The 22,230-nt window shown below is 43.3% G+C and overlaps 1 protein-coding gene across 2 annotated transcripts in view; it reads right to left on the bottom strand.

Annotated features, from left to right (window-relative positions):
• Positions 1-2,433: 2,433 nt before the first annotated feature.
• NUP214 (nucleoporin 214) overlaps positions 2,434-22,230 on the bottom strand; it is a 37,644-nt gene continuing 17,847 nt past the window's right edge. Inside the window, exons 25-36 of one of the 2 annotated variants that reach the window (XM_085076991.1) lie at positions 19,758-19,833; positions 18,952-19,060; positions 17,862-17,964; positions 16,218-16,291; positions 12,717-14,459; positions 11,201-11,271; positions 10,541-10,694; positions 9,076-9,225; positions 7,666-7,837; positions 4,198-4,340; positions 3,330-3,354; positions 2,434-2,648 (exon numbers count right to left, since the gene is read on the bottom strand). In XM_085076991.1, the coding sequence (XP_084933117.1) occupies positions 2,615-2,648; positions 3,330-3,354; positions 4,198-4,340; positions 7,666-7,837; positions 9,076-9,225; positions 10,541-10,694; positions 11,201-11,271; positions 12,717-14,459; positions 16,218-16,291; positions 17,862-17,964; positions 18,952-19,060; positions 19,758-19,833 (2,854 nt within the window). In that variant the 3' untranslated portion in view covers positions 2,434-2,614. Of the gene's footprint in view, positions 2,649-3,329; positions 3,355-4,197; positions 4,341-7,665; positions 7,838-9,075; positions 9,226-10,540; positions 10,698-11,200; positions 11,272-12,716; positions 14,460-16,217; positions 16,292-17,861; positions 17,965-18,951; positions 19,061-19,757; positions 19,834-22,230 lie in introns of both variants that reach the window. The other variant, XM_085076990.1, reaches the window with a different exon arrangement.

The raw sequence follows: 22,230 nt of genomic DNA on the forward strand, positions 1-22,230 counted from the left end.
GATTTCTGCTCATACTGAAACAGCAGGAAAAAAGCAGCACAGCCACCTTAGCATAGGCAAAGCTCCTCCAGAACAGTGGAGTGAGTGCTGTTGGTTATCCAAGGATTAACCAGCAAGGACCAACTACTGAATGAGACTCCAAGCCTGGTTAGTCCTTGAATTCTTCCCCAGGACTGCCAAGACTGGTGTTTCCTGCATCAGCAGCTTTACTCTTTGGTGGATGTCCACCCACAGAGTACTGGCCTGATGATCAGAGGCCACTGAGCACAGGTGACACAGGCTGTGACAGCTTCTGGCAGCCACCAAGCGACTGCCACACGCACTTGCCAAGTCCTTGAGTCATCTAATGAAAATGCAGATCTTCCAGAGCCGACTCTGCTGGGTTTTGTGCATATTCCTGTGGGCTTGTGGTCACGATCAGCCTCTCTGTGCTGCTCAGCTCCTCCAGCAGCTACTATGGAAACAGGGAGCAGCACCTGCTTCTCCAGGGCAGATAGTTCAGCGGGTTGGGCTGTTTCAGCCAGGATTTGGGAAGCATTGCAAGGAAATCTGTGTTCAATCAGGGTCTGGAGTAACTCTAAAGGCACTTCATTTGCCAGGAGTTAAACAGGTACCGAGCAGCAGAGCAGGGACAACCCCCAACTGCTGCCATCATTCCAAAAAAGAAACTTTAAATGGCTCAGTGTGCCAACATCACATTCTTACCAAGCCAATCTTCTCCATAGCAAGAGGCTTCTGAGCTATCTGGGGGAGCACAGCTGATATGGCCCCTGAGGAGGTGTCACATGCCACAGTGAGGGGAGATTAATGCAAAGAATTTAAGGTCAGTGGTTTGGGCCAGCTGCTATTTATAAAGAGGAAGGAAAGCAGAACAGAAGTTTCACCTCTAGGCCTTAAGAAATGCTGTCCTGTTAAGGAGAACACTGGGAGGGGCACACTTCAATCCATCTTCAGCTTTTCTTCACCTCTAAACCAGCCACATTTGGAGAATTCTCTACTCTGTCCCAGTGCTGTGGTCCCTGGATCATCAAAACTTTTCCATTGAAGGGATGGGGAAACAACACCCAAATCCCAACAGTGCTGCCTCTAACGTGACCCATGGCACACCAGGGTCCAGAAACCCAGGGCATATGGCAAAGCCTTGGAGCCCATGGCCTTGCAAAGCCTCTCAACAGCTAAAAACAAGCTCTCCTTGTACACTGAGTTTCCCACATTTCTTCATTTTTAAAGAGAACCCACCTAATGTCATTCCCAGGCGCAGAAAGAGGAAGGACACCTGGCACAGCTAGGACAGGAGTTACAAAAACATTTTTTAGGCTGACTTGAAAAAAGCAATTTCTTCAGGAACTGTTGACAAATATAAGTAGTTTATAATGGATATGAAAACAAAAAGTTATCAATTATTTACAATTCCCAAAAATGAGCACATGCCCACCAAATCAGAAAATTTTACCAGTCATCATATCATGTGATAGTAAAAAAAAAAAAAAAGAAGACAAAAAGAAACATTAGCATGTTTCTGCTGAAAACAGAAAAAGCAGAAATCCTCAAAACATCCTGATGGGACCAAGAAGAAAAGTCCATCCAATCTGCATGTACTCAGCTAACACACGAGCTGTTGTATCAAATGTACTATTCACAGAGCAACAAAACCTGATTACATCATTTGGAGGTTTCATGGAGGTCAGAAGCATCAAATACAAAAAGTGTTTGTCCAGAATGCCTTTGGGGCATTCTTTAGAACATTTGTTTAGTATGTTCAAGTATAAACACATGAAAATTTCACAAATTATATTGTATAAACACGTGAGAATTTCACAAATTATATTATCTAAAGCCAAAAGCTACAGGAAAAAGCAAAATCTTATCCCTGTTAGAAAAAAAATGTATTCAATGGTAGAATCCAACAGCCAAAAAAAGCAAAATCACTAATGCCTCTGGATGGAGGTCACATGTCTGCATCCAGGGCCAGAAGTTTTCCCCAGAACCTGAGTTTCATTTTTTGAGTTCTGTTCGATTTACAGAAAGGTAAAAATAGGAGAGCTTTTACTTCCCACCTCTTTGCTGAATGTTACTGCCATGGGAACGTGCTCTGCACACTGCCAGCTTCTTCTTCAGATAATTTCCTATTTCTCCACTAAGCCTCTGGCTCACACATGACTCAGTTTTAGCACTTCACTGAGATAAGCATGTGCCCCATCCTAAACTTAAAATTAGCAGGGCAAACCTCAGCCCCTTCTCCAGAGCCTGGGATAATCAGGCATTCTATTAATGAAAAAGGTGCTGCTTTATGTCAGGAACCAACTGGAGCTACTGCCTTGTGCAGGCAAGGGATGAACAAAAGAAAGCTGAGCCCAGCACAGGGCTGGTAAGCCCAGCACACATCCATCTCCTCTTGATGCAGGGAGATAAACCTTTCTAACACAAAACACATCAAGCCAGATAAAATAGTTTAATATAGAGCGAGAGCAAGTATTGCATAAAAATAAGCAAAATCTTTTTCTTAAAAAAAAAAAAAAGTCTGAGAACTTGTATTTAGAAGAAAAGCTGGTTGGGTATCCATCATGTGGGTGACTCATGAATGCAGGAGCTACAGGAAGAGTTCAGGATGTTCCTAGCTTCTCCATCCACTAAATCCAGAGGAAGATCTGTGGAGCAAGATAAAAAGAAAACCACAGCAATGAGTGCTAGAGCCTCCCTCAAGGCAGCATTAATTCAGATCTCTCAATCAAACCTCCAGTCTCCCTAGTACCAGAAGCTTTTTATGAGAACACATGAGTATTTCCAGCCTCTTTTACCTGAGCCTGCAGCAGCACATGCTGACTAGATGTAATTGTGCTTATTCTAGAGCCTGCCATCTGCAGAGATCCATGCTCTCTCTATTTGACAGCGAAACAAAGTTTAAGAAACTTGCTGGAACAGATCCAACCAGGCAGAGGCAGAGCAGATGACAGAGTTAACCTTTAGCTGTAAATCATCATCTCACTTCAGCCACAAAAGTACCAATTTATTTCATTCCTTGTTTCAACCTGATAAATGGAGCAGACTCCTGATTCACACACACAGCTTGAGCACACACATCATGTCCCTGAGAGGTGGAGAAGGAGCATGATCCAAGTGGAAATTCTGTCTTACAGAGACAGATAAACCTCCCTGGAAAGCACATATCCAGAGCCTGGACTTTGAGCTCTCTGCAGTGCCACCGAAATGGAAAGCAGAACTAGTATTTAAAAGCTATTTTCAGAGTTTGCTCTTGTAAACAATTCAACTCTTTCTTCTGACTCAATTCGTATTTTTAATGAAGAATTAAGAAACAGAATGGTACTTACGTGTTAGGCGATCCAAAACCAAACCCTGGGAGGAAAGCAAGATTAGAAAAATAGTTGGTAAAGGGGAAAATGAATGCGTAGGATTTGTAGTAAATGTCCCCTCCCACACACAGATTGAAAAATATTTCTTTCCTGCCTTAGGCCAGGAAAAAAGCGATGGGCAAACAATGGAAGTCAAATCTCCATCGAGAAGAGAAGTGACTTGCCTGGCTCCTAACAGGGCTTGTCTTTCACTGCTCATCAGCCAGGTCATTCATTAGCAGCCCTGCAGACAATGTGCCTGGTTTGTTCCTCTCTCTCTGAGCTGCTTTCTGGAGATGGTTTGTGCTTAATGCAGGTCCCTGGTGTCAGGCAGCCACCAGTGAATGTAGCCTTGCAAAGGATCTGCTCTCAGGCCTGGCTAAATCACTGTGGCTTCACTGAATTGCAGCAGAAAAACAGTTGGCTGTTGGTGTTCCAGCTCAGTTTTGCAGTGCATATCTCTCTGACACTAGGTACTTACACCACAGATAGCAAGCACATAGTACTGAAGAGATATTCCTTATTTCTCAGTATTTTCCTTTGAGGAGAAAGAGCAACTCCACAAAAAGGGGTGAAAAGCAATAATCTGATGAGCTGTGCAGAGAAGCAGGGATGTGTTGACACTGCACACAGCACACCAGTGATGGAATTAGGAGCTGAAGGCTGAGAAGGTGCTCCACCCCACCCTGCACCTCAGTTCTCCTGGACACAGTGCCTTCCCTACAGCAGCACCAGGACCAGGCAGATTTTTAGCAGGGAGCTGAGGAGTCAAACCCAACTTCCAGGGAAAACCAGAGACATGGGGACTGATTATATGTTAGGGTGATTATATTTTAGCCTCTCCTACCTCCTCCACCTGTCCCAAAAGCTGAGAATCCACTGCTCTGTGTGCCAAAGCCGGTGCCCTGCTGGGACAGGGAGCCAAACGTGGGGGTGTTTTGGTTTGCCAAGGTGCCAAAGGATGCTGTGTTGTTACTGGTACCACCAAACCTGCAGGTTTGAAAGAGAAAATCTGAGTTTGCAAACATCTTCTCACTTACACTGCAAGTTTGTCCCCATACCCAGGATAATAGTGCACTCCTTAAGTGAGGAGGCATCAAAAGGTGAGCCAGCTGATGGAAATAATTGCTCATTTTAGAAAGATTTCCCGGTTTGGGACAGATTATTGTACATAGAAAGGTCTCCTTCTGCTCCCATTCTTGATGCACACTGGGCAGGAAGGCAAATATGTTCATGCTTATACAGGGTATGTTTTCAAGTGCTTGGAAATAGCAACTCCAGCCATCAAATGGAGTATTTTAACTCACCCCTGTGTGCAGGGCAGCAAAGAAAGAATTGGTGGGAGTTGCTCCAAGCCAGAGACCAGAATCCAGCTTCCCAAATTTCAGGGGGTACCCTCCCCACTGCCTGGAGAAATCTGCAGATTTCTCAATTCCTTTCTCTCCCCAGTCTATTTTGAAGCACTCAAGGTTCCAGTGCTTCCCTGAAGATCTGCACCTACCTAGCACTTCTCCCCACCAGCTCTAACTAATCACTTCCCTAATTGCTTTTGGGTACTGAAATGAGAATCACTTTTATCTATGGAAATCTGTCTTTCTCCACCCACTCTGTCCAACCAGGCAGCACAGAGTTCTCAGTGTGACACACTAATGAAACCATGTCATGCAATATGCTTCTCTGCCCCCTCTACATTTCTCCCCACTCTGAATGTCAAAGAACGACCTTCAAGTTTAAGTTAAAGTGGGCAAAATGCAGCCACAGGATTTCCAAATGACAAGCTCTGCTAAAGCTCTGCAAGTGCACAACAATCCTAAAATCCAGCAGCAGCCTGAGCAGAGCTGGACAAGTCTCAGTGTGCCAGCTCTGCAAGGCTGTGCCTCACACAAGCTCCTGTCATTTCTCACTTAAAATACGACCTGACAGCACGTTAATCCACCTCTCCATCCATCCACAACTAGGAGACTTAAAAAAAACCCAAAACACAAACCCACGTCAAAAGCTATCTCTCCAGATAAAAGACAGCCCTTGTGGCAGTGTGACAAGCAATTCACCTGGTAAAGGACATCACCTCTCCTCTCCCAGACACTGCCAAGAGTGCACACTGCTTCCACAGACAGCAACAGATATCAGGAGCAGTTCAGTGACTTTGCATCTCTGGCCCTGCTTTGGCTCCTCACCCCTGTACTTGCAGGCAGCATCAGCTCAGAACCACAAATGTGCTTTTGTCAGGAAAAGCAGAACAGTTTTCTTAGCTCTTTTTAAAAAGAAGCAAGATTGGGTGATGTGTTTAGAACAAGAGGTTTTAGAGTGCTCCATCTTCTCAGGACTATGCCACAACACACAAATCCTGTCTGCTTGGTCTAAGGAAGAAGTGAAAATAGTGACAAGAAAACTTGTGGTTCAAACTGCTCCTTTCTGTTGCAACCAGAACAGGCCTGTTGGAAAGGCTGCACACAGTAGAAGAAACAGCTTAAGCTGTGGAGAGATTTCTTTCCCCAGACATAGAAAAGACATGACATGCAGTCATTGCCTAGTAACAATTTAATCCAACCTATCTTGCCCAGATTTTCAGGTCTTTTGTAAAGCTGCTGTGCAAGACACAATTGAGATGCACTTGAGGTTAGTTTATAAAAGCAAAACATCATTTGCTCACCAACAGCTGGAACTGCAGGCTCTGAAGAAGTGTAGTGGTTTCTATTTCTGACAGCCCAGTCATTTATTGAGTGATACAGATTTTTCAGAATTGAAGCAGTATGAATCACTTGTATTTAAGTCAGCAGAGTATTCTCAGGAACTTGGAGCTGATACGACACAATGTACTGACAAAGTAACTTCTTTAGAACTGGGATTTTTAAAGTTTCACTTCAAGAGAAAGGCAGAAAGGAAGTCCAGCACAGATGCTACATTACACTGCAGAATTAAACTATTGCTCAACATTTTGTGGTGAGATTTGGATTTTTGTAAAGCTGCCTGGGAATTTTGCACACTCTTTTTAAGTTTCAAAAATCAACATTCTCAGGCAACTCTGAAAATATCAGACTGAGTCTGTACCTTTCTAGCAGAGAAAAAACTGTCAAAGCTTCCCACAAGTCAAGTCACTGAATTATCTTTCTTGAGTCTGCAGACTGCTTATGCAAGACCTCTTTTCCATCAACATGCTGCTTGTTCTGAATCCCATTTTATCTTTAAGCTTTCCACGTTGTCACTGAGCACATCCAGTCTCAGTACAAAATCCTGCAGCACAATGGCTGCGTGTTGGAACTGAACAAACTACCAGTTGATTTAAGCTAGGTCATCCCTTCAAACACATCCTTCTTTGTGGAGATTTAATTAAGCTGCCTGTATTTTCACTCTTTCCAAAGGGACTCCCCAATCTGCTGCACATTCTGGACAGCAGGACCACCTGGCTGAAGGCTCCCCCAGCTCAGGGGTACCTCCCACACCTCACAGGGAATTAACAAGTCACTTCTGCATGTCCCCCTGTGCCTTATGTGAAGGCAGCTCCTCCTGAAACCAGACAAAGAGACAAACACTTGTGAAATATGTAAACACCAAGGCTGGGAAGACATCCGGTTTCCTCTCCTCACTGGAAGTTTTTCCCTTTTTAATTGGCTCTGCTCAGTCTGACTGTAACTGCAGGACATAAAGGACTGTTTCTGGCTGGCAGCACAGTGCTGAGGAGCTGCATTTGCTGCCTACTGCAGAAGCTGCTTGGCAAGGTTAGAATTGTGTATTTGCTGAACAAAGCAAGGAATGATGTGCTGTCTGCCCTGGTGCCAAGCACAGGCTTAGGGGGTGCAGGAAGAGGTAAAAAACAATCAGTGAGGGATAAACATAACGTGCTCTGGGAGCACAGCAAAGGCTGTTACAAGTGCCTCATCTCACAGGTGAGAGAACAGCCTGAATTCTCATCAGCATCTCTAGCCCAAATCTAATCAGAGGATAAAGTGTCTGGACAGAATCACAGATGGTAACATTTGTTATTTTCTTTGCTAAGCGTAGTTTGTAGTCCTAGATTTGCACTCATTAAATGCACACAGAGAAAATACCCCTGCATTTCCTCAGACAGTTGCAAGCTGACATCTCTAAAGCTACAGATCCAACACAGGAGTATCAGCATTAAAATCATCACATACATTATTTCCTTTGGGGTGCAAGTTTTAGTTTTACACCTTAACTGTTTTTTTTCTTTTAAAACAACCAAACCAAGGACACTTTGAGCTCACCAATCAGTGACAGAATACATCCTTCATGTTAATGCAGAGGTAACCAAGCATATTCTTGTCATGCAAGAAGGCTGTTTTCCCTGGCTTACCCAAATCCTCCAGCGCTGGCTGCTGCCGTCCCCTCGCCGAACACTTTGCCTCCCGTTGAGCCCAGAGGGCTTGAAAAGGTTGGGGCTGAACCGAATGCTGGCACCCCTCCAAACCCAGGGGACCCCCCGAAAGTGGGAGGGCTGCCAAACACTGGAGCAGCACCGAAGCCACCTGAGCAAAACAGAGGCAAAAAAGGGGACAAGAACATCACGTAAACATCACAAACAGTAAGGCGGAGAGAGAAAACAAAGAGCAGATTTCCAAGTGGATAATGGGGGTGTTTGTCTTATCATATGGACACCACAGTATTTAGAGAGCTAATTGGAAACTGGAGGGTGTTTTGCTGCAAAAGATGTGCCTGAATGCAGGAAAGAAAACTGCAACTGGCAAGTCTCCCCCATCTCTTAAGATCAGAGTGTAGATGCAAGCTTGGGGTTTAGGTGCTTCAGTGATGCACAGATTCAGGAGGCAGGGTATGATCTAATCCTGGTTTAAGTGGTGGAAACTCAGATGAAGAATTAAATGCCAGGTCAGTGGAACTGCCTGCAGGGAATCAAGAACTTATCCCTGCTCTTGGCAATTTCTGTTCAGGGCTTAGCTGCCTCCTGCAGCTCTGAATGGATTTCTACCCAGATTATTTTGTTCTATGTTCATCTGCTGATATTATTGGCCTATTTCTAATTGACACTGTGGGATGTGAAGGCCACCTGCTTTTATTTGACCAGGGATGAGGATGGGATACCACTGCACATTTTAATACCCAGGGTGAAATTCCAGTCCATTGCAAGGTAATGGATACTGTTTGGCTGTAAACACAAAAGGTCTGGAAAAAAATAAATGCTAGGCCTGAATTATTTAAACACAGATCAGATGTTTTGTTACCTCTACCTCTAGGAAGTTAAGAGCACTTATCCCAGGGGCTGCAGCTTTGCTTGGCAAACACTCACTTTTGCTATGCATATTAACATGTTTCACTTTCCTTTTTCCACTATTTGGAGGTAGTGAAATGGGGATAAAAGAAGTTAAAAAACCCAGAGTGAAGTTAGAGATAACATTCCAAGGAAGTATCTAAAATAGGAAAAATGTATTCAGTTCCATGTTCTGTACTCTTGACTGTACAGAACATAAGACCAGAACTAAATTACACAGCTCTCAGCTCTTAAATTGCAACAGGAATTTTTGGAATGAACACCTGAGAATGTAATTTACTGAATGCTGCACAAGAGAGCGTAAAATTCTGCCTTGAACCCACCAGTTAAAGCTCCATTCACTCAGCCATTAGTTATTTTTCATTTATTGTTCAGAGACAATTCTTGCAGGTGCACCCAGGCTGTGGCCAGCGAAGTGGCAGAACAGCAAATAATTCCCAGACAGTGTGGGTTGTCCCAGTGGGAGGATTCCCAAAGTACCTGCTTTGTTTGGACTGGAGAACCCAAAGCCTTGGGAGGCCACACTTCCACCACCAGAGCTGAAAGTGCCTGTAGGCTTCTGCTCTCCAAAGGAGGAGCTGCCAAAGCCAAACGTCTTTGCTCCGCTGTTTCCAAATAAGCTTGAAGAATCTGGGGAGATGAAGAGTATTTATAAGCAGCCAATACTCATAGCAGACAATATTCTACACTGCACTTCATTAGCTGAAGCAGGAGAAAGGAAAATGACTTTTCTTTCCCCAGTCCCCAAGCAAACAATGAATATCATATTGAAAACAGTGCAGAGAAAAGCCAAGTTTTCCCTTATTCCTACAGGACTTTGTAGTTCCACCAAGATCCATTCTGGATTTGATGGACCACTAACAAGTCATTATTGCTGCAATCTAGTAAATCACCATGAGGGATGATTTGTTTAGATGCATCCTGTGCCCCAGTCAGTAAAAGACAATTCCTCAAGTGAGAAATCCCAGCAGCTACGATCAGTCTCTCCAGACAACACAAATATCAGCAAACCACAAATTAAGATTCTCAGTTGTTTTGGCAATGCTCAGTATTTCTACACAAGATTATCTGACAGGACCTTAAAGTAGGAGCCAAACTTTTCCAGCCTTACTGAGAAATAATTCATTTTTTTCATCCTTCACAAGGCTGCAGGGAGTTTTTGCATCTAGAGGCAGAACACAGAACAACCAAAGCTATTCTCTGGTGAACCATCTGTTTTGTTTCATCACCAAGCCCAGAATTGCATTAAATTATTAAATTAGCAAGGTTAGAAAATTGACCTCAACCATTAATCCCAATGGATCATTAAAGATATAATAAAATAAATGGATTTTCCCTCTTAAGGTTTGAAGTGCTACTTCTAACCACTTGCAGCACTAATTTTACAGCTTTCCTTTGTTTCCCTACTTTCATGCTTAGCCACTGCTTCCCCTTCTTTGTGCTTTCTACCTGCCTATCCCTATGCCACAGGAAATTTTGATAAAGCATCTTGCATGTGCTGCCTAAAGATACTAATTTTTAGGCAGAGGTTAACAAAAATTCTATCCCTCACATATTGATTCTTAGCAATTTTTTACAGTCTTAGGGCAGATAAGGAATGATTAAAGCTTTCTAACTTCCAACCAAGCTGGAGGCAGAAATTCAGTGACAAGAATTTAGAGTATTCCACTTTAAGGAAGGATTTGGCCAAGAATTCTCTACAGAATACAGATATTCTTCACACTTCTTGCATCTGCTTGTTTGTTTCACTGGCTGCCTTACTTGTTTTCCATAAACCTAAAAGAAAAATTCCAGATTACACATCACACATACTCTGGTTACCTCCTCAAAGCTTTTCATATTAACATAGAATTTACTCAAAAGACAAACAGCAGCAGAAAAGCAGATGGCATCACAAAAGCAGATGAAAATCACAGCATTTTGTATTTTTGTTTTGTTTGCTTACTCTGGGAAGCTGCAGATCCAAATCCTCCACTGGAGGAACTGAAGGGATTCTTGTTGGCTGCATCCTGACTTGGCTTTCCTCCCAAACCACTGAAGAAGCCTCCACCTCTCCCACCACTTCCAGTTCCAAACAAGCTTCCACTGGAAGAAGATGGCTGCTAGAACACAAAAGGGACAAAAAAAAGGATTTAAGCAAAGTCAAAGCAGCATGTGCTTCCCCCTCAAGGCTGCTCTGCCTGGGCTATTTCTCTAGATGTCTGAAGGGGCTGACAAACCAGCCACAAATCACCTTCCAAAATGGAAGGCCATGATATTTTATTTAAGTCTGCCTTAAATTTTGTCCACAGCCCAGAATAATGCCTTTGAGACTTGCCCTACAATGTCCACTTTCCACTCAGCATGGGATAAAGGCAGGAGACCTACTGCATCTTTGTCTTATCTTGTGTGTGATAAAATGGTTCTGTCTCCATACCCCCTGGAGTATTCATGCAGATGCTGCTGTGGAGCTCACTAAAACTGAAAATATCTCCAGTACACACTGGGACACATTTTACTGAACACATCAAACTGTATTTTTTAAAAATGTATCAGAAATAGGGAATCCTGACCAAGTCCCCCACACGACAGGCCCTTGTTTCTCCAAAAAGTAACAAATACTTGCCTGGCCAAAGACAGTGCCTCCAGTATTTGCTGCTTGCCCAAACACAGAACCTGTGTTACTAGAACCAAAACCTAAGAGAAGAAAGAAATATTAACCACCAGATCTAGTAATAGAGTGTAAGACATTTGGGAAGGTGACACTAGGCCAGGGCAGGGAAAGGACAGGTCTTCCATGCCAAAACACAGGGATACAAGTGATGTTACCAAACATACCTGGGCTGGACAAATACAAGCATGTGCCAACACACAAATAATAAATTACATTGAAAGTTTATTCAAAAGTAATTCTCATTTTCTCCTTGGCCAACTTGAAAATAGACAATAAAAGGTATTTTCACTTGTGGGATTGCTGCTAACACTAAGAAAATTGGATTTCTGTTAACATGGCTACAATAGTACTGCAAGTCGTGCACAAGCACTGGAGCATTCTGATTGCCCTTGTGTAAAGAGGATCTGAGCTTTGTTACCTGAAGACTCCTGTTAAAGATAATGAAATGTTTTGATTAAAAAAAGAACTCCCCTTTCCATTTCCCAGTTCACTTAAATGTGCCTTTTGTAATAAAACCTGCATTTCTATAATTAGGAACACCTTTCTCGAGCAGAGTTCACTTCCCCCAATTTAACTATTCTCTGCTACTGTAGTTAAAATGAGCAAGCAGTTGCCTGCAGTGCCATCATTTTTAATTAAATGAACCTAATTAGTTTTTCTTCCTTGGAAATACATGCTCTCTGTTATTACTATGTACTTGTCACTTTTCCCTGGGAGCTCTCTGAAGAGGTTACAGACAAAACCTTTGGAAAAACCCCAACAATTTGTTGAGCATGTGGAGAACAAAAAGGGACTGACCAAGGAGGTTTGGTCTGTGCAAGAATTCCAATTTAAATGTGTGGACAGGTAGCTGATGCTCATGTTACTGCTATATTTAATTTTGAGATGTTTCCAAATGCAAAAGTAGATTTAACAGATTATTCCTTGCAAACCCATCACTCTAAGGGTTTAAATTTTTTTGGCCATCTTAGCTGATGACACAGTATTACACCTGGCTGTACATCCACTGTTGCATGTGTTCAGTGCAGGCCACTGAAGGAAGAGTTGCATCTGTATTTATTCAGTGCCTTGGTTATGGTCTCAGAGCTGCTCTACCCCTTTGGTGCAACCATTTACAACATTTACAGTTATTGTGCAACAGGCAGGACAATATGTAATTCAAAATTAAATTGAGGTAGACTTGTAAGTTTAAAATGAAGGCAGGATTGGATGACAAGGCTGCATGGACAGGCCTGCTGATGAATAGTGAAGCAGAGCAAGAGCTTCTTTGGTCTCCAACATTAGTCTGCTTCTCACATACACTGCAGCTCTTGTTCATACTAATTGAAAACAAAACAGAACAAAACCAAACCCAGAAAATGAAAACCATCAGGTGCCATAGGGAGGAAAAAGGCATTAAACCCATCCTGCTTTCCCCAGTGACACACTCCAAGCAGACAGTGACACTGGGACAGCACTCTGCTCTTACCTGAGGCCTGGCAGAAGCTGAAGCCAGCAGATGACGTGGTGGTGGTGACAGCAGCAGTGCCACCAAACACAGATCCCCCCTGCCCAAAGCCAGTGCTCTGCCCAAACACAGGAGGGCTGCTTTGCCCAAAGAGGCTCCCACCAGTGCTGGCTGGCTGGCCAAAGGAGAAGGAGCTGGCGCTGTTGGTGCTGGCCGGGGCTCCAAAAACATTCCCGCTGCTCGACGCTGCTGTGGAAGCTGCTGGCTGGCCAAAGGCTGGCATTGTCCCAAACCCAGACTGGCTGAAGGTAAAGCCACTTGAAGAACTGCTTGCAGGTTGCCCGAAGATTGGTGCTTGCCCAAAGGCTGGCTGGCCAAAGCCCCCTGTCGTGGTGGTGCCAAAGGCAGAAGTACCAAAGCCTGAGGTGGCAGCCTGGGTGGTGGCAGTGGCCGTGGACAGAGTGCTGGTGGTGAGCTGCCCAAAGGGAGAGGATGCTGTGGTACCTGCTGGGAGCTGTCCAAAAACAGGTGGTGTGGAAGGAGTGGCAGCTGCTTCCCCAGCAGGCTGGGTAAACGCTGAGCCAGAAGAGCTGGAACTTGGTGGCTGAGAGAACACCGAGGAGCCTGCAGAAGTGGGGGCAAACACAGAGGCACCAACAGCTGGACTCTGCACACCTGTAGCAGCATCAGAGGTAGCAGTCAGAGCACCGGTGGCTTCTGCAGGAGAGGCAATGCCTGCTGTGGAGGTTGCTGCTGAGACATTCTGATCTGGTGGGGTGGCTGCAGAGACAGCAGGAGGCACTGAGGCCTTCAGATCGCTGCTGGAGGTGGGAGCAGCCCCGGTGTCAGGGGGAGGTGGTGCCACTGTGGTGCCAGAGCCCTCTGGGACAGTGTCCCCAGCTGTGGCCTGGGGTAAGGCAGGTTCTTTAAGCGGCTCTGAGAGCTGTGCCTGGGGCTGTGGCACTGGAGGTGAAGACCCAGTTGCTACAGCTTCGTTTTCAGATGGTTTTTCTGACCCAGGTGGTAATTTGGCATCCCCTGCAGACTTACTGGAAGTTGCAGCAGGGACAGCAGTTTGTGATGAACTTGAGAAACCTCCAAAGGAGAGGGATGTTGAAGCAGGGAGAGTCAAAGGGGTAGAGGTGGAAGTGCTCATACTGCTTGCTTGCTGAATACCAAATGAAAAAGTGGGTTTGTTACCTCCGAGGTTAAACACCCCAGAAGACCCTGTGCTGGTTAACTGGACATTGCCAAAGAGACTGCCTGTGGCACTAGTGCTGATGGACAGGGATGCTGTGCCAGCTGACGTTACTGATGTTGAAGCAGCTTCTCCAGCTTTTCCTAATGTCAGGGGAGCAGCAAAATTAAACCCAGAAGGTATTGTGGACACTTTAGCTGACTGTGTTCCTGCAGCACTGGTGGATGGTGCTTTAGTAGTGATCTTGGCATTATCATCAACTTGACCAACCCGTAGTCCTGAGAAGCTGCCAAGAGTTTCCCCAGCTAGACTGCCCTGAAACAAGTGATCTCCTGGTTTGGATGGAGCAATATCCAGCTTGCCAGAGGTTGTGGGAGGAGCAGATGTTGCTGCAGCAGCTTTGTTCGACTGGGTGCCATCTGCTGAGGAGCTACCTCCTACTACACCTCCTGGAGCACTTGGTGACTTGTGGGACCCAAAAGGAAAGGAGGCCTCAGGAATTGCTCCAAGTTTGGAACTCCCAGCGAACAAAAATGAATCTGGCTGGGCAGACTCTTTAGCAGGGGCTGTCAGTGAGAGAGACAGAGGTACAAATCAAGTTAGGGTATGCAAAGCTCATTTATCATTCTTATCACAATGGTCCATTTCAGTGCTTCACAGACTGTCAATGCTCTTGCCTCAAAGCTATAAAGCCCCTGTCCATCAGGTAACTGCAACCTTCATATCCCTTCAGGACACAACAATGCCACCTTTATGGCCACAGTGGCAGTGACAAACACTGTCACTGTCACATCATAGCCTCCACTTAACCATCCTTCTCTTTTGAGTACAGATAATTCCAGCCTTGGGCTCCTATTTCTTTTTCAATAGCTTGATAAAAATAATAAAGACCTGGTTATTACAGATAATTTGCTATTGACACCACTTTCACCCCCTTCTTACTTGGTTCAAATAAAAAATGCCTGACATTTACCACAGCAATTTCTTTTTAAACCAATGGCTCAGAACAGTTTAGGTCATAAAAATACCTCTGACACTTGAAGACTCTTCTATAAAATCAAATCTTTCTTTACAAATTCAGCTATTTATAGACCACCAGACAAGTTTTAAAGCAGCTTGTTTTCAGCTTTGAAAAACTAATGAAAGACTCTCAAATGAAACTGCCAAAGCAGCTCCACTTCTAACACACACTACTGTCCCACAGTGTGAAAGTGCAGAGAGACTGGGCTACTTTTATTTAATGTACTATCACTTCATTTCTGAGCACCAAATACAATTCTGATTTGAAAATCCTGCACTGGTGTTTGGACAAAGTAAAGGAAATTTGCATGGAGACTAAATGACAAGGAGCAAAAGCTTCTTAGCAGAGCTGGTATTATCCTTGTGTTTTCCCCTGTAAGCATATTAACTATATTTAAGTAACTGACACTCAATAATGTAGCATTTTTTTCCTCCTGAGGCCCTGAAATTATATTCTGTAGTTTTTCCATTACCAGCAACAGAGACAAAGGTGCTCCTACCATTTCACAGAGCAGTGTGAAGCACTTACCCTCACACAATGCTGTGGTTTACAAGTCTGTCTCCTGCACCTCCCACTCCTTCATCTTAAGTGTTATTTACACAAGCTTTTATGTTAACCAAATCTTCAAATTTTAAGCCCAGTTCATTCTCTCTGCTTAACATCAAGAGTATCAGTAGCATAACTGTGGCTGTGATGCTCTAAGGATAAAAACAGCCAAGATTTGTAAGAAGGAGAAGTGACATCTTTTATCAGAGGAGCCAATAACACTGGGAGCAAATTTTTTGACTGTATGATATCATCTGCAAGACTGAAATGAGAGGCAGAAAGCTTCAAAAATATTATAAAGCAGATTTTATCAGTTCCTTTTTACCAGACTGGGCAAATAGGATCTACCTATGACATGGAAAGGCAGACTGTGTATTACCACTTCACTTTTAGAAGCTTCCAAGCATTTCCCTCTGATTACTAAAAGCTCACTGGATGACAGTTCTGTGTCAGTCCACCTCAGCAACTTTAAATCTACAGATTAAAGACATGAGGAAATGACTACAGATGTTACCCTCTTCATAAACTATTGCCTCCTAAATGTTCTTGGCAACAAATACTTTGCTTACTCCTAATTGAAAGGCAGGCAACACAGATTTCTGTGTATTACAGGGCAGAATGCAGCATATGTATGAAATGTTATTGCAATTTTAGCAATAGAACTGCAACAAAGAAAATCAACCACATGAATTAGGAGGAGTAAACATTCTGTTAAGAGGGAAGAAGAGATGCTGTTTGCACACTCTCCCAAACTAACCTTGTGAGGGAACGAGGCTGGGCGCAGTCTGTGAGGAAGCAGCTGATGTGACACCGCTAAAATTAAATACAGACCTGGGAGGAAAGAGGAGAAAGGGAAAAGAATGTTTCAAAATGTTGAAACTTCCAACCATACAAAGAGCACAACTCATCAGACTTGCACAAAGCCAGGCACCCAGGCACAGGACCAGTTTCTGCAAGGACTATACAGGAACAGAGAAGCGAACACACACACACACACTGTGCTCCAGAGAAAACAAAAAAACATTTGTTTTCTCTCCAAAAAAGCTTCTAGAGGGTTAAAGAGAGCCAGAGCTCAAAGTTCTTTTGACCACCCCTCATCCTCCCATGTTCTTTCCTTTCTGCTGTGTATTTTGCCCCCATGCAGATCTGCCACTCAACACCATGCACCAAAACCTGATGGATTTGGGGAGAACAGTGAGAGGAAAACCACAGGGGCAACTAGAGTTTGCAAGAGCTAAAAGAGAAGAGGCAGTGCATGTGCAGAAGGAAATAACTGGGTACTATCACCCATCAAAAAGGAGATCACTCATAGCAAGACAGAAATGAAAAGTTATCATGACCATTTTACACTAAAAATATTTTGTCTTGCAAAAATACTGTGATCTTTCATAATGAGTCTTGTAGAGATCTTCCTTCCCTGAGGCTTTTTAAGCTTTCTCAGATTCTCAAAGACCAGCCGCTGATAGAGAAGTCAAGCCATGGGACTAAGACATCACTGACAACAGCACTGTATTTAGCATATGGTTCACACACTGAGGCACTGCACATGGGACAAAGGCAGGGTTGTTTGCTTTTTCAATCTGAATTTCCATCACTCAAAAGGACTCTTTTAGCCCTTTGAAGAGCCCAGCAAGGCATTTGGGTAGCATCCACTTAAACACGCAGAGAAATGGGTTAAGACTGAAAAACCAGCCATTTGAAAGTATGTGTGTTCTGAAATACTTAATGTTGCCCAATTTCTAAAGTGGAATTCACTTGAGCCTTAGGCCAGTAAACATGCAGAATTTCAAACAATCATTCCTAAGGAGTTATCCCTCTCCCCTAAACATAAGATATGATCAGGGAAATATTTTTACCATCCCTGAAATAACATTCCACAAGAGAGATTTCAGAGTAACTGTATGTTCATAACATGTGCCTTGCTTTGTGTTATTGTTACGTAACAGATATCACCAGATGGCTTGGGGCCCCTCTTGTCACCTTCATGAACTGACTACTTTTCAAGCCAAAACACAAAATTTGTTCTCCTGTATTAAAATAAGTAAGTAATTCAGCAAGCGTGACTGCCAGTACACATTTCAAGTCCTAAATGAGAACCTGTTGTACACTGTAGATAAACCCCAAAAGCAAACCAGTCATCCTTTACTCTTGATTAGTTATACACTGAAAAACCTCAAAGCAACATGATATTGTGTCAAAGTCTCACAGACCTTCAGACCTCACTCAGGCTTCCACAAACAAAGTCTTCAAAGGACTCTGGTACAACCCCTGCCCTCCCAATCTAACACTTGCAGGTGCCATTTTATAGAATTACACAGCCTGTAGGCAACACCTGCTGTAACAGCCAATACTCTAAAATATTTAATGTCAACTACAAAGAAATCTTAATGTTCATACAGACCCCGCAGAAGAAAACGAGAATGTTTTGTTAAGCTGTGAAGTTGTTGCTTGTACTGATGCCACAGCAGAAGAAGCAGCTGTAACTGTTTTCACTGTCCCTTGTCCTGTAGGTTACAAGAACAAAAAAAAAATATACTTTTAAAATATATTCACAAATTAAAAAGAATTAAAAAGCACCCTGTCATCCATCTATCAAAAAGGAAGGATTAGCTTGCACATGCAGTCTGTAATTTAATAAATTTCAAATGAAAAGGAAGTGCTATCAAATTCAGGAGCTGACATTTTCAATAAACCAAAATTTAAGAAGCATTTGCCAAGTCAAATATGATTCCTAGCTATTTTTACTGCTTCTTACCCCTGGCTAAGAATCAACCTACATCCACGGATTAAAGGCAAAAGACCAACAGAGATGGATTTCACACATTTATGCAAGAGGCTTATAAAACCATGGCCAATGCAAGCATTATTATCTAATACACATTAAAAATCAATTGCTTCCTTCCCTTAGTGTTTCCTCTTTCCCTGTTAAGTTGTAAACTGAGCATTCCTTTCTTTAGAAGCTTCCCAACTCTGTGAGACTGATCACTGTGTCTCAACTGGCTCTGAAGTTGGTCAATGCTCAACAGATCCTGCAGAGGAATTAGCTTAATTCAAGCTTGTTCAGGTACTCCTATAATGCTGTGGGTCTAAAAATCAAATCAACACGTTTAACGTATTTAAAACCAGTGTGATTTCCATGTTTTAAAAACAAAAGTGCTGCTTTTAATCTTCTGTCAAACCACAGCAGCCTTGTGGAAGATGTGCTTTCAGCATTTCCTGATAAGGCTTACACGTCCTGAGTCCACTCTGAACAAGGAATTGTGTCACTGAATTCTAGATGCAGGAACAGACAAAACACAGGGAGTACAGAAAACCACTCTCCTGCACTTCTGTATCTTGGCTTTTCAAATTCCCTCCCTCAAGACTGGCACAGCAACCTCTCGTGGAGGCAAATCCTTTTTCCTCAGTATCCTCATTCTCTGGACTGTGCACCCTGACACATGGCAAGAGACATCGAGGCCTTATTCCCATCTCCACTAGAAACAACTTACCTGAGATCTTGCTGCCAGATGTTGTTGGAGCAGCTGTGGATGCCAGAGCAGAGGGTGCACACACAGAGGAAGGTGGAGCCTGGCCCTTCATTGAGCTTGTCAGAGGAGTCTAAAAACACAGCACCACTTCAGGTCAGTGCAGTCTGTCCATTAACAAAGGTCCTTCTGACATTGGATTGGCATTATCAGTGACATGCAGTGACTTCAGAATAAAATAGAGGAGGGTGGCTGAAGCATTTAGAAGAGCTCTGCAATCTTGGGTCCATTATGTCTTGACACTTAAATACAGGGTCAATCCTCAACCTTTTCAACAGGTCAGCAAGCCTCCATGGCAGCAGCTCAATGATTCCAAGGGACAAAGACTGCTGCACTGTTGGTTTGGTTTTTTTACGTATAGGTATAAAACCCAGCAGCTTGTCAACCATTAAGCAATGTTTTCAGCAGAATAATAGCATAAATAAATTACTCTCTCTCCCTCGATTGCCTATCACGTTTTTTTAATGGGAAGTTTAGGTGTATCTACCCAATACAGCTTCCTTTGCTGTTAGCTGCAACCCTCACTGCAGCAAGGCTGGGGCCCTTAGAAAGCTGCACATCTTCAGAAGTGAGAAAAGGCAGGACGTAACATAGATATGTCTGGCATCACGCTGCTGAGGTCACAGATAAAGAAATGGTTTGTCAAGAATGCAGGGCAAGCTGTGAAAAGCAATTTTAAAATGATCTGTTCATCAACAATTAAACCCCCAGCTCTGCTGAGCATGCCCAGGTACAGAATTCCACAGGGAAAGGGTTCTGCATCAAGATACCTGTTTAGCTTGATTTGTAGCAACAGTTGCCAAAACTTGATGGACTGCCTGGGCTGCAGAGTGAGGTACAGACGATCTTAAAAAGAAAAATTAAACAATTATATGGGTACCAGTCTGAAAGAGGATTTCCTCTCCTCTCAAAAAGCACAGCTTCCAGAAGCCCTGAACAACACCCGCTATTAAAGATTCCACACACAACTCCAAACGAACAAATCTGATTAGAGAATAAACCTCTTAAATGAATCAGCCACATTTAACAAAGGAAGCCTGTAAATGTGTTTAAACCTCTAGACTTAAATGATCAAGTCTTCTCCAGACGCTGTTGTCTCTGAAGAGAGTCAGGGCTTTCTATTTTACAGGGAGTCGATGAAAAATCAGCAGGTAAGGGGATTACAATTTTATGCCTAGTGGATAACAAATTTAAGCAGCTTCCTTCATAATGTGGAGTCCAGACACGTACATGCAATGCTTAGAAATGCTGAGTAAGGAGACAAAGTTGGGAGGGGGTGGAGGGAGCATTTCCTGTCTTTGAAGTGTACTATAAACACTGACAAAGTCATGGCAAGAACTGTGATAAAATTAACCTGTATTCTACATAATAGGTTTGGTAATTTTGACCATGAAATAAAAAAACCCCAGACAATTGCTGCAGAATGGCAGTGCAGCATCTGACCTTGGCACTGTGGGCCATTAACACACCACGTCATTAGCATTTGGGAGGAGCCAACCAGTTTTAGCATCTCCTCAAGTCTGTGGCCCACCAGGCTCAGAAGCCTCACTGGCCAATACCAGAAGATTTCAGAAGCTTAAATTCAACCATTACTGCATTCTCTTGGTGGCAAAGCCCAGCTTTCTTACCCAGGCAGGTTCTCTCCATCTTGACTCAGGCCAGAAGTTCCCTAAGGCAATAAAACCAACCCCTGGCTGAGGCTGCAAATCCCAGACAGTGAGCAAATTTGGGCACCCAAAGTTGTCTGTCTCCTCAAGCATGAGGACTCCCACACTGCATTTACTGTTTGGTCAGCTGCAGGCCAATTCACAGAAATTTTCTACCATATTCTAAAGGAAGAGGACACATGTATGAAACATTTTGCCTAGCATTGGTCCTGGCTATGGTTTTGTGCCTTAAACAACTTTACATTACTAGAAAGTCCTTCCTTCCAGCAATGAGTGCTCTCTCTACATTGCATGGCCAGGATTTGCCCTCTGCCCAAAGCAGAGGCAAAACAAACAGTGAAAACTTGAAGATTAACACTGGAAAAGGTTGGTGTTGGGATGGTGCAGCTATAGATTTCAAGTTTACGCTGAACAAAAAAGAAAACAGAAGGTCTGTGAAATTCAGGAGAGGGTGGGACTCGATCAAGACTACATCACAGTGTTGTGAAAATACTGGGTTTGACTCTAGTTGGGGAAGGAGGATTTCGTTTTGCACTGAAATCTATATATTAGTAACTGGACTGAGACCACCAACACACCCAGTCACAGACCATTGAACAACTGATAACAGAAAAATCATTCCTCTTTAACAACCAAAGAGTGTGCTGCAGCAGCAGAAGGAAGCCAGGATGTCTGAAGTAGCAAAAAGTGGTGAATTAACTTTGCTGGGTGAATGCTCTTCATTTTAGTGCTGAATCTGACTGGCAAGCACGGTTCATTTGGGCAGAATTTTTAGAAAGTACATTTTTATGAGGTCAGCTATAAAGTAAGACTGTAGAAAGCCTCTGAGATATCAAGCTAGCTGGTGCTCTATAAATTAGAGAGATCAATCAATACTGCCAGTCTAAAACTACCTGAAAGTAAGACAGGTCTTTAACTACAGTTCAAGTGAAAACCAATCTCATTACATATTGCTCACTCACAACCTTCTCTGTGCACACCCAGTACTTTCTACTTTTTTCATCACAGTTCTGATGAAAGAGAGGGTGGAAAACTCTTCCTGGCCACATCACTACTTTTAGCCAAAAAATTCCCCAAGTAGAGCTGTCTCCAAATTTGACTTTCAAAAGATGTAGCAATTTCCCTCCCCATTCCAGTTTATCACTTTTAGGAAGAAATAAAATAGCAAAAAGTGCCCAAGCTGTTTCTCAATTAAAATGCAAAAGAAACCATGAAGTAAATGTCAAGGTCAGCAGCTGAGTACCACCACTGTCAGACTGTTCCCTTTTTGAAAAGATGCATCAAAGGAATTTCACCTTTTTTTCTTTGACAGTAGAGAGTACACACAAACATGTGAAAGCCAGTTGTGATGCAACAACAGGAATTGTTCCAGAAGCTGCACGTACAGCTCACACTTGTATGAACAAAGCATCTGCAACTCCCTATGAACTTAGAATCAGAGATACGTGGTGAATTTCTCTCTCTTCATGCAGTAAGCCCAACTTTGTACAGACTTTTCAGTAGTGCCCTTGTCTCCCCAGCCCAGAACTGGCCATGCACTGCCCTGGTCTTAAGCAACAGCAGGAACTTCCAGCAA

This window comes from Lichenostomus cassidix, chromosome 17, assembly GCF_008360975.1.
Source record: "Lichenostomus cassidix isolate B80296 chromosome 17, HeHo_3.0, whole genome shotgun sequence".
Lineage (NCBI taxonomy): Eukaryota > Metazoa > Chordata > Aves > Passeriformes > Meliphagidae > Lichenostomus > Lichenostomus cassidix.